The sequence below is a fragment of the Neocloeon triangulifer genome, unplaced genomic scaffold (genome assembly GCF_031216515.1).
Source record: "Neocloeon triangulifer isolate White Clay Creek 2 clone unplaced genomic scaffold, ASM3121651v1 ptg000012l, whole genome shotgun sequence".
Classification (NCBI taxonomy): domain Eukaryota; kingdom Metazoa; phylum Arthropoda; class Insecta; order Ephemeroptera; family Baetidae; genus Neocloeon; species Neocloeon triangulifer.
Genome location: NW_026775554.1, coordinates 4,187,759 through 4,198,598, shown reverse-complemented (window position 1 = coordinate 4,198,598; position 10,840 = coordinate 4,187,759). Strand labels below are relative to the sequence as shown.

Here is a 10,840-nt window from a genome sequence, read left to right as displayed (position 1 = left end):
TTTTTTCGATTCAAAACACTCACAATGCCACGCCCCCTCAGGCGCGCGAAGCTCTCCTTTTTCTTCCTCAATCACAACAAGTCGGTGCAGCCCCCTCTGTCTGTGTTGCCAACCGCATGACTAGCCCAACCAATTTTTGCGAATTCTTAGGTACAATTCTCGGTTTAAAGCGTCTGATATTTTTTGACGGAAAATCCCTCAACGTTAACAACTTCTTCCCTCCATTTTCTTTTGCATAAATATCTCATCTGCTTGTTTATTCTGCCATGATAGATTGAAATTTTCATTCTGATTCTCATGTATACATACATATGTAGCTTTGCTTTTTTGCGCTGGTTATTGTTGAAGTCTCCTCAAACCCACACAGCAGCACACAAAAACAAACAAGTGTAGACCAGGTGTGCTGTTTGGAAATCAGGTTTAATTTAATTGTGATAATTTACATTCACTTCATACATTAATGCCGACAAATTCGCGAATTGTCAGTGCAGGATATTTAAAAAAATTATTGCTTTATATATTTCAATGCTGGATCAAGAGATATGATGCAGAAGATCGATTTTTATTCTTGACAATCTAAATTTTAATAAAATGCCTTTGTTTATAGTTTGCCTTGCTGAAGAGTTCTCAGATTTTTGACTTGACCCAACGTGAGCAGGTTTTTTTCAAACAAATTCGCCAAAAATGATGCAACCTGTTGCTGGAAGTGCTGGAACTTCATCTACAGGTACAAAACTACAAAATCCTCAAATGGATTTGATTTGTTTAAATTTCCATTTCTCTTATATTTATCATTGGTGCCAGTAGTGAAGCGTAAGAAGCAGCAAAAGCAAAAGAAAGTTCAAAAGCAAGTGCAAAAATTTGGAAAACCAGAAAGGAGAGATTGGTATGTTGGCTTCAAACTTGAGGAGCTGCCTCGTACGCATGGCGACTTCAAGTACATTGATGAGAAGATGCACAGTTCCATAGTGGCCCATGACAACCATATCAAGTTCTCCAGCTATGAAATCCTAAAGGTAAAACAAAAAATGCTCTTTCCCGTTTTATGGTTTTTGCTTTTTTTTTATAAATTAAAAATTGCGGACCATAATTAGTTAATTTTATCCAATTGTGTATATAAATTTTGTACTGGTTGCGGAAATTCCATGACCGACGTCCGACCCAAGCTTATGGACAGAAAAAACAACGACGCTTTGTATTCGGTTAAATTATTAATACATAACATTTTTGTATTATTACACTGTTCATTGTGACTTTCTTCCACAGGTGTTCAAAGTCCTCAATTCCAACATGTACGAGTGTTACCAAAAACGCAGAGCTGAGATGAATCAAGAGATCATGAAGGAAAGCAAAAGTTCTGGATATGTGGAGGAGATGAGACTGTGGCATGGATCTCCTCAGGCTGAGAAAATCTGCCAAATCGGCTTCAATTTGCAGCCATCAAACCCTAACGGAATGTTTGGCAAAGGTAATACAAAAGAATTAAAATTATAGTAATTCTGAAAGTTATAAATTTGAAAAAGGAATCTACTTTGCTGAGCACTCCTCAAAGAGCAACCAGTACTCTTGGGGTGTCAACGGCGGCTGCCCAACTCACAGAGATCAAAGCTGCTACAAATGCACCCGTCAGATGCTGCTGTGCAAAGTGGCGCTTGGACGAAAGTACCTCACCCCTCAACTGATCACCAATGCACCTCCCCAAATTGACACTGTCGTGGCTCGACCTGAAACTATCAATGTTGGTCTCCGGTACCCTGAGTATGTCATCTACAACCAAGACCAGGTGCGACTTTTCCATTATTTTTTTAAAACTTATTATTAATTATTTTTTGTTTGTTAAATGTGTCTATAGGCTTACCCTGGCTACCTGGTCCACTACAGAATCCTGCCTGAAGTTTGCAAGGACTGCACGAATACACAGCCCGTGATGAAGGCCAAGCAGATCCAGCTCGCTACTCAACCACAACCTGCACCTAAAGTGGCCATTCCAGCTCAAGCTTCTTCCGCCTTGGATGGCTGCACCATCTGTTAAGCTTTGAGCCTTCTCATTTATATTCTGACCACAGAGTTAAAGCATGTCTGATAAAATTGAAAATTATATCTTATGTTCTAAAGGCTGGATGCTGACGTGCAATCCAAAAACTAAGTTTTCAATCAAATACTGTACTGCGTTCCTAATAAAAAATATTTTCAATAAAACTGCTCATAATATTTATGTGAAGCTTCTTAAATTTAAATAATTAAAATCTGCCTTAGGTATCAATGAGATATTATTGCTTCCTTTAGCAAATTTCTGTTAGCTTGTTAATTTATGTATAATCGAATTTGAGATCTACATTATCTGCGAAAATGCCACATGACATACAGCTGAAAGACAGTATCCCAGCAATTTTTTGTAACGAATCACATTGTAAATTTTATATTTTTTTAAATTATCAATTAGATGATTAAATTTAGGTGGCTTCGTGGGCTTTATGATATTTATTGTTTTTGGGTGTTTTCAATTCGTACGTCAACTATATATACCAGACCTTCATTTTGTTCTGATAGAAATTGTGCGCAGAACTAGTGTTCATGCGAATGCAATGGCAACTTAAAAATTTTATTTTATTTTAATAGCTAGATTTTATAGAAAAATATCATATTTTATACCAATGCAGGGTTAGGATTGCAAGTTGCAAGCATAATATTGAATAAGAACATCAAGCATTTTATTTAAATGAAATGTCAGCAAAAAACCGCATAAAACTATTTTCTGTTCTCTGTTTTACAGAGGGGCAAAAAACTAAAAAAAAAAAAAACCAGTGCGCCGCGCTGTATCCCACATTTTTTGGCTACACAGTTAAGTAATAAAGATTCATGTGAGTATAAATAGTATAATTATAAATATATATTTTAAAAGGAAGTCAAACCAAAATTATTTCATTTTTTGCAAATTCTTCTTTTATGTCTGCTAATTTTTCAAATCCCTTTGACTTCATCAATTTATCCCCTCCCTTTTACAGCATGCATAGCGTAAAAATAAATCCTTCCCTGTTTCCCTGCTGCCACCACCAATTTCTTGTTTTTATTTTATTTCTGGATTCTCTGGTTCTGCTTGATGTTTTTGTTTTTAATTATTGACAACTCCTACCTGCAACTACCTCAAACAGCCGCCTCTCAAAAGCAGAAAAACAAATTATAAGAATGTACAATCAAGAAGATGAACAGCGGTTTCGATCCGAGCTTTAATTTATTGTAAGACTTCCATTTTATTAAATTTTTTTTACACGAATGAATGAGATTGTGCATGTTTCATAGTTTGCCTTTGCTGCGTGATTGTGAAAACTGAAAAGTTGCTTTTTTCTGCTCTGCGACGTCAGTGAAGATTTTATTATGAAAAAAAATTGAAATATTTCACCAAAAATGATCGATGCCGATGACCACTCCTGATGGAACCTCCTGCAGACACAACATCATCTCATAGCTAGGGTGCATAAAAAAAATAGAAAATAAATTTCATGTAAGTATGTACGTATTGTCGAATAAATTTAATCTCCATTGTTGCTTTATAACACATACTATCATTTGTTGGAAACTGAAAAGCAGCTAGAAAGCGACTGAAGAAATTTGAAAAAATTCTTCTCAGAAGGACACTGAAAAGGAGAGAGATTTGCTATGTCGGGGGGCTTCAAACTGATTGAGTTGCCTCGAACACATGGAGACTTCAAGTACATTGAAGAGAAGATGCACAATTCTATAGTAGCTCATGACAACCACATCAAGTTCTCCAGCTATGAAATTCAAACGGTAAATTAAATGCATAATATGTTTATTTTGTTTTTTAAAAATTTATCTTCATAATTTTGTTTTCATTATAATAATAAATTGAGGAATTTAAGATTTGAAGACAAGGAAAAAAGAAAGCAAAAGAAAGAAGAAAAAACGGCTATTTTTTCCGAATTATATATTATTTGCTTTTTATTTTTCTGTGAATAGATTTAAATGGCTTTGTATGGTTAATTATTTTATCCCGTAGGTGTTCAAAGTTCAAAACCCCAACTTGTATAAAACTTACGAGAAACACAGAGGTGAGATGAATAACAAGATCAAGAAGGAAAGCAAAAGTTCTGGATATGTGGAGGAGATGAGACTGTGGCATGGATCTCCTCAGGCTGAGAAAATCTGCCAAATCGGCTTCAATTTGCAGCCATCAAACCCTAACGGAATGTTTGGCAAAGGTAATACAAAAGAATTAAAATTATAGTAATTCTGAAAGTTATAAATTTGAAAAAGGAATCTACTTTGCTGAGCACTCCTCAAAGAGCAACCAGTACTCTTGGGGTGTCAACAGCGGCTGCCCAACTCACAGAGATCAAAGCTGCTACAAATGCATCCGTCAGATGCTGCTGTGCAAAGTGGCGCTTGGACGAAAGTACCTCACCCCTCAACTGATCACCAATGCACCTCCCCAAATTGACACTGTCGTGGCTCGACCTGAAACTATCAATGTTGGTCTCCGGTACCCTGAGTATGTCATCTACAATCAAGACCAGGTGCGGCTTTTCCATTATTTTTTCCAATTTTAATAAATTTTATTTTCTCGTTATAATAAATGTGTCAATAGGCCTACCCTGACTACCTGGTCCACTACAGAATCCTGCCTGAATTTTGCAAGGACTGCACGGATACGCAGCCTGTGATGAAGGCCAAGCAGATCCAGCTCGCTACTCAACCACAACCTGCGCCTATAGTGGCCATTCCAGCTCAAGCTTCTTCCGTCTTGGATGGCTGCACCATCTGTTAATCTTGTTTTATTGTTAGCTTTTTCATTTATTTGCAGACCATATTCCCTTTAGCTTACGTAAAATAAAATGGCTTGCTCATGTCGATGGATTTAGACGTTGCACTTAATTCAAATACTGCGCGTGACTAATAAAAATGTTTTCATTTTGTAACTTTTCATAATAATTATAAAGCTTGTTTAATATTAATCCATTTCTAATCATGTGTTTCAAGGTAAACCGTGTATCTTTTTTAAAAGGAAATTTAGTTAATTTTAATCAAATTTTATGTTCTAAGTTTGAGATTTGAGCTAAGACACTGGTAATATTTCGGTGTGTTTGAGGGCTGTTCAGTAGTTATTTAAATTAATGAGCCTTCTCACAATTAGATGTAAATCATATTTACCTTTTTCAAATGCCCAGAAAAATGTGAAAATGAATTTGAAACAACTTGTTGATGTTCAAGAACACAAACCCAAACAACAATTTCGACTCCAAGACCAGAATAATCTTTTAGCTGCATTTGTATTTTGACATATGCAAGAAAGCAAGAGGGTAAATTTATCAAACCAAAAGACAAAACTTGCTGATGTGAAATTAAGAAAGTTGATTCCAATATTTAGTAAGTGATGTGCTCAGTTATAAATAAATATAATAGTTTCAAAATTTGTGGCTACTTAAAGCGCTTGAAGTGTTTTTTCAGCTAGACTAAGCTTTTCCATCTCGCCGATTGCTGATTCCAGTTTCTCTTTATTGGCAAGTTGTACGTCTGCTGGAACTTTACTTTCATAGTCCGGCTTGGCCATGTCCTTCACCAGCTTGGTCACTGTTGACTGAAGCAGGTCTCGCTTTTTGGCAATTTTCACCAACTCCTTGGCAGGATCAATCAAACCCTAATAAAATTAATAAATCAATAATAATCGATTACATGAAATTAATGTTTTGGTACCTGAAGAACAAGATGAACTTCACACTTGTCGCTGACGGTCAGAATTGCACAGCCGGTAGCACTGGGGGCTTCTTCAAACTCGACTTTGCTGCAGTAGCACAAGGTGCTGATCACAGAGCTCAGCGGCTGGAGTTGGCGCTTAAGTTTGGCGTCCGAACATTTCACAAAGACTGCAAAGTTAAAAATTAGATTAAAATCAAAATCTTATTGAATATTCAATAGTAATACCTTCGGTTTTGACATTGTTGAGCAAATTGTAGTTTGATCTGGCAGACCGAATTTCTTTGACAATCTTTTGAGTAAAGTCCACGTCGTTTTCAACATTAACATCTCTCCAAGAGCACTGTCATGATTATTTTTAATTAAAAATTATTCATTGAAAATTTAAGAGACTTATCAAAAGGCATTCTTATTAAATCTTACACTTTCTACTTCTGGATAAGATGCAATGCAAATGCTTGGCGTTGATGATTCATTTCTTCCTGGCAGCCGCTGATACAACTCTTCAGTCAGGAAAGGCATGAAAGGCGAGAGCAGTCTCAGGGACACATCAAGGGTGGTGTGGAGAACGTTTAGGGCTGCCGTCTTTGCTTGCTCGTCGCCAGAACTGAAGACCGGCTTCAGGCACTCCAGGTACACGTCACACAAGTCGTAAAGCCACAAGTTGTAGCACGCAGTAGTGGCTGCCGGGAAATCATAATTCTCAAAGCCCTTGTTACATGTTTCAACAGCGTAGGCCACACGACTCAGCATCCACTTGTCAATGGACGCCAGTTTCAGGCCAGACACATCCTAAAATTTTTAAAACTATGTGTAAATAAATTAAATTACAGTAATATAGAAAGATTTGATTTACATTTAGAGTAATTATAATTACTATATGCTCGTTCTTGTTAATTTATTCCTACTCAGATTTGATTCATGCTTTTATTTTAGTTGTAAATTTTAATTGCAAAAGGAAGCAGCTTTAGAAATTTTGACATGCATGCATGGCCATTGTTTTCCACCTTTGCAGATAAATTTGCTGGCTTGGTCTGCGCGTCTTTACCAAAGCTGGACGCATGACGAATCCATCTGTTTAAGTTTACATACTCGGACGAGGCACTCGGGAGAGTCGATAAAAGCTGAGAGTCAAAGGAGGAGTGCGCAAAGCCCTTGATGTAGCTGTGGTCGGCAAAATAGTTATCTAGCTGAGAGGTACTTTTGATTTGGGCCAAGCCACATTTGGATAGAATATTTAAAGTCTGAGCTGATAGACCACCACCACATGAAGAATTGTCAGAAACGAAACTCACTGCAGTTGGTTGGAAGTCCGCGCTGAAGTGAGAAAGTGAGAATTTGGCGGCGTTCCACAACTTGTTGCAGAAGAAGCGGTAGCCTTGCACACGTAAAATGTCCAAATTAATGTCACGACCTGTGTCAATACAGATTATTAAAAAATTGAAATTCATTAACAAAAAACATCAAACCTTGGCCCAAATAAGCACAGAGAGCAAATCTGAGAGCGTCGACGCCACATTCGGGAATCCCATTTGGGTAATCCTGTTTTTGGCCAGCCTTTGCCTTCTCCACTTCTTTGGGATCCAGATTGCTGCCTTCGAGAGTTTTGTGAAGGTCCTAAATAATAAATAAATTGATACTACAGACTTTCGTTGAATTAGTAATTTACCTCTAGCGAAATTCCAGTGATCACATCCATTGGGTCAATGACATTTCCGAGTGATTTGCTCATTTTGCGGCCATGAGCGTCTCTCACCATGGAATGTAGGAAAACCTCCCTATCAATTTATAAGTGCAGTAAAATTAAAAATAAAGTTCGATTTTTTACTTGAAAGGAAGTTTTCCCAGAAGGCGCTGGCCAAAGAACACCATTCTCGCCACCCAGAAGAAAATGATGTCATGTCCAGTTTCCAACAGAGAGTTGGGGTAGAAGAGCTCTAGGTCTTGGGTCTATAAGATTGTCAACTACTGTAAGAAAAATTCATTTTCACAACTTGAGCCAACAAACCTTATTTGGCCAGCCCATTACAGAAAACGGAAATAGGCCAGACGAGAACCAAGTGTCCAGTACATCCGGATCCTGCTCTAACTTGAAGTTCTTGTGTCCAAGCTTGGCAGCTGCCTTCTCAAAAGCCTCAGCGTCTGATCTTGCACTCACCCAAATCTCATTACCATTGTCCTTTAAAAATAAAAAATTAATTAATAAAAAAAAAATAAAATAAGTAAATTTGGAGCAAAAAACTAAAAATGAAATTATTTAGTACCAATGCCTTAGATCCATCAGACAAGAAGACTTGATAAGCGGGAATTCGGTGGCCCCACCAAAGCTGCCTCGAAATGCACCAGTCCCTGATGCCCTCCATCCAGTGGTTCCATGTTTTGATGTGGATTTCAGGGATGATTTTCAAATCACCGTTTTTCACAGAGTCAATGGCTTTCTGGGCCATTAAGTTGCATTTGACGTACCTGCACAAAAGGTAAAAATATTTAATTACATTATAATTAATAATAATAATTAAATTCAATCTAAATTATTAAAGACGTACCACTGAGGTTTTATGAGGGGTTCAACAACATCCTTAGAACGACTGCACATTGGTACAACCATGGCATTGTCTACAGTTCCCCGGTACAAACCCTTGGCCTCCAGAGCTTCGAGAATCGCCTTTCGGCAGTGGAATCTTTTCATTCCCTAAAGTTGATACGAAATAATAAATATTATCTTAAAAAAAAAAACGTTTAAGAAATAATTTACAGTGAAATTGCCGTAATCGCCAATGATGATTCCGTCATCACTGAAAATAGTAATGAAGGGCAAGTTGTGCCGCTTTCCCACTTCGTAATCATTCGGGTCATGGGCAGGGGTGATTTTCACAGCCCCTGAAACATTATGAAAATTGAATAATATAGATTTTTTTCTTTCGAATAAAAGAGCTAACCAGAGCCGAACTCTCTATCCACAAAGTCATCACAGACAATGGGGATTTTCCTGTCACAGAATGGATGCTGGATGAACTTTCCGTGCAGGTGCTTGTACCTGGGATCTTCTGGGTGGACAGCAACGGCCGTATCACCGAGCATTGTTTCCACTCGGGTGGTGGCGACCACAACCTCTCCGCCAGGGCCGTCTCCTCCCCCTATCACTTTGTAGGCAAAGTTGACCAAAACTCCAAACTCAACCTTCTCCTCATAGCCAGGGATGGACAGCAGAGTGCGCCCGGGCAGCTCAACCTTGTCCACTTCGATGTCAGAGATTGCCGACTTCAAGGTGCAGGACCAATTGACCAAACGGCTACTGCGGTAAATGTCACCTTCATCGTGTAGCCGAACAAAGGCTTCCACAACAGCCTTGCAAAGGTCAGGGTCCATGGTGAAGCGGGCGCGCGTCCAGTCGTACGAGGAGCCCAGTTTCTTCAACTGATGGTAAATTCGATCACCTTTCCTAAGTTTATAAGTATAATTAATAAAGAACAGAATTTCAGGTTTCAATCAATATCATTAAATGCTTATATTTCTAATTAATTTCTAAGCGTACTCATTCTTCCATTCCCAAACTTTGTCAACGAAATTCTCTCTTCCCAAATCATATCTTGTGATTTTACTTTCCCGCCACAGTTTCTTCTCCACAACGACCTGCGTTGCAATACCGGCGTGGTCACAGCCAGGCACCCACAGAGTCGTCTTGCCTTTCATTCGATGCCTGTAAATTTATATTTAATGAAAATAAAATATTTTACTAAATAACTACCATCTGGTGATGGCGTCTTCAACGGCATTGGTAAGTGCATGACCCAAATGCAGGGAGCCGGTCACGTTTGGCGGCGGAATGACCATCACAAATTTGCCCTTTTGATTTTCTATGGACAGGTCTCGTCCGTACTCAGGTCGGAAGAAGCCCTGCTTCTCCCACCATGCATACCAAGCCGCCTCCACGTACTGGGGACTGTAGGTCGACGGCATTGCATTGCTTGTGTCTTTTTTATCGCCTTCTTCAGTCGGAATATCATAAACAGCAGCCTCTGTAGGTGCCTTTTTCACCTTCTCTTTTTTCTGCAATAAGAATTATTATAAATATGTTTAAACAAAAATTCTAGGCTTATAAAAAAAAAAGATTTTTGTATTTTCAATTAAAGAATCGGCATATCCAGGCATAATTAATCATAACATAAATACATAAATATACCTCAGCCTTCTCTTTGGTTGGCTGCGTCGTTTGGACACTTTTCTTGTCCTGCTTTCCCTTGAATTTCTCTAACTTTGCCAACTTCTTGGCTTCCTTCTCCAACTGCTTGGCAGTCTTCACAACCGGCTCACCCTCTGCGTCAGCCATATCACCTAAAAATTATTTTAAATCGTAAATCAGCTAAAAGGTATGATGAAATATCTCTAGTAAGTTGTGCCATATGGGCACAGCACCAGATTTGTTATTAAAATTAACTAGCGTAAATTACGTAAATATTTATTTAAAAAAGGTCTGCCGGTTGCAAAGATTAATAACATACCTAGCGGTATTTTGCTTAAATTCAAAATCAGAACAAAATGCTCTTGAAATTAGATTCTCCAACGACGACCAAAAATTTTGCCACGATTGTTGTTGCTGCTGAAGTGCACAGCTGTTAAGGTGAAGCATGTAGAGAGAGTAGAAATGGGAGACGCGAACGACCAACGCCCCCTTTTTCGGCACAATACTTACACCAATCAGCGACGACAAGACAAATGACTAACGCCATCGCTGATTGGTGTAAGTGTTGTGCCGAAAAAGGGGGCGTTGGTCGTTCGCGTCTCCCATTTTTACTCTCTCTAGAAGCATGGGGGAGTTGCATGGGGACTATTGGGAGAACAGCACTTAAGAAGTATAGTAAAGGAGTTTTATGATATCAATTATTTTGCAATGAAATTATTAATAAGGTATGAGTTGCAAATTTTTAATCTTCACATTTACCTATTTTATGAATTTAATTTTGCATTTGAGATATTTAAAAGAGAGTTCAATATTTTGATACAAATTTATCTTACTCTTAAGTACACGCCATTTATAATTTTTCCGGCAGTTGCTAGATGGTGCTGAGTCTGAGTGTTTGCCGTGGTTCGCCCGACCCACACAACAAGGACCCACACTTTATGGAAA

At 38.2% G+C, this 10,840-nt stretch overlaps 3 protein-coding genes across 11 annotated transcripts; 2 read left to right on the top strand and 1 right to left on the bottom strand.

Moving 5' to 3' along the window:
* Positions 1 to 46: 46 nt before the first annotated feature.
* On the top strand, positions 47 to 2,169 carry LOC132196390 (poly [ADP-ribose] polymerase tankyrase-like). 8 transcript variants are annotated; one of them, XM_059618986.1, is made up of 6 exons: positions 47 to 150; positions 608 to 727; positions 808 to 1,016; positions 1,267 to 1,468; positions 1,524 to 1,783; positions 1,853 to 2,169. In XM_059618986.1, the coding sequence occupies exons 2-6, from the start codon at positions 685 to 687 to the stop codon at positions 2,030 to 2,032; spliced, it is 894 nt and encodes a 297-aa protein (XP_059474969.1). In that variant the 5' UTR covers positions 47 to 150; positions 608 to 684; the 3' UTR covers positions 2,033 to 2,169. The 8 variants fall into 8 exon arrangements, with proteins under 8 accessions (XP_059474969.1, XP_059474965.1, XP_059474968.1 ...); XM_059618982.1 differs by having other exon boundaries at positions 805 to 1,016; XM_059618985.1 differs by lacking the exon at positions 47 to 150 and adding an exon at positions 164 to 398.
* Positions 2,170 to 2,850: 681 nt separating this feature from the next.
* On the top strand, positions 2,851 to 5,332 carry LOC132196393 (poly [ADP-ribose] polymerase tankyrase-like). The gene is made up of 6 exons (XM_059618993.1): positions 2,851 to 3,237; positions 3,301 to 3,502; positions 3,589 to 3,789; positions 4,019 to 4,220; positions 4,276 to 4,535; positions 4,607 to 5,332. The coding sequence occupies exons 3-6, from the start codon at positions 3,658 to 3,660 to the stop codon at positions 4,784 to 4,786; spliced, it is 774 nt and encodes a 257-aa protein (XP_059474976.1). The 5' UTR covers positions 2,851 to 3,237; positions 3,301 to 3,502; positions 3,589 to 3,657; the 3' UTR covers positions 4,787 to 5,332.
* A 14-nt stretch (positions 5,333 to 5,346) lies between these two features.
* LOC132196389 (valine--tRNA ligase) lies at positions 5,347 to 10,339 on the bottom strand. Of its 2 annotated transcripts, none has more exons than XM_059618978.1 (17): positions 10,215 to 10,339; positions 9,896 to 10,047; positions 9,461 to 9,762; positions 9,248 to 9,412; positions 8,652 to 9,154; positions 8,468 to 8,592; positions 8,259 to 8,404; positions 7,977 to 8,178; positions 7,721 to 7,891; positions 7,541 to 7,662; positions 7,382 to 7,490; positions 7,182 to 7,329; positions 6,720 to 7,126; positions 6,136 to 6,504; positions 5,941 to 6,055; positions 5,713 to 5,882; positions 5,347 to 5,656 (listed from the first exon to the last, which is right to left on the bottom strand). In XM_059618978.1, the coding sequence occupies exons 2-17, from the start codon at positions 10,040 to 10,042 to the stop codon at positions 5,441 to 5,443; spliced, it is 3,417 nt and encodes a 1,138-aa protein (XP_059474961.1). In that variant the 5' UTR covers positions 10,043 to 10,047; positions 10,215 to 10,339; the 3' UTR covers positions 5,347 to 5,440. The 2 variants fall into 2 exon arrangements, with proteins under 2 accessions (XP_059474961.1, XP_059474962.1); XM_059618979.1 differs by having other exon boundaries at positions 7,008 to 7,126.
* Positions 10,340 to 10,840: the final 501 nt, after the last annotated feature.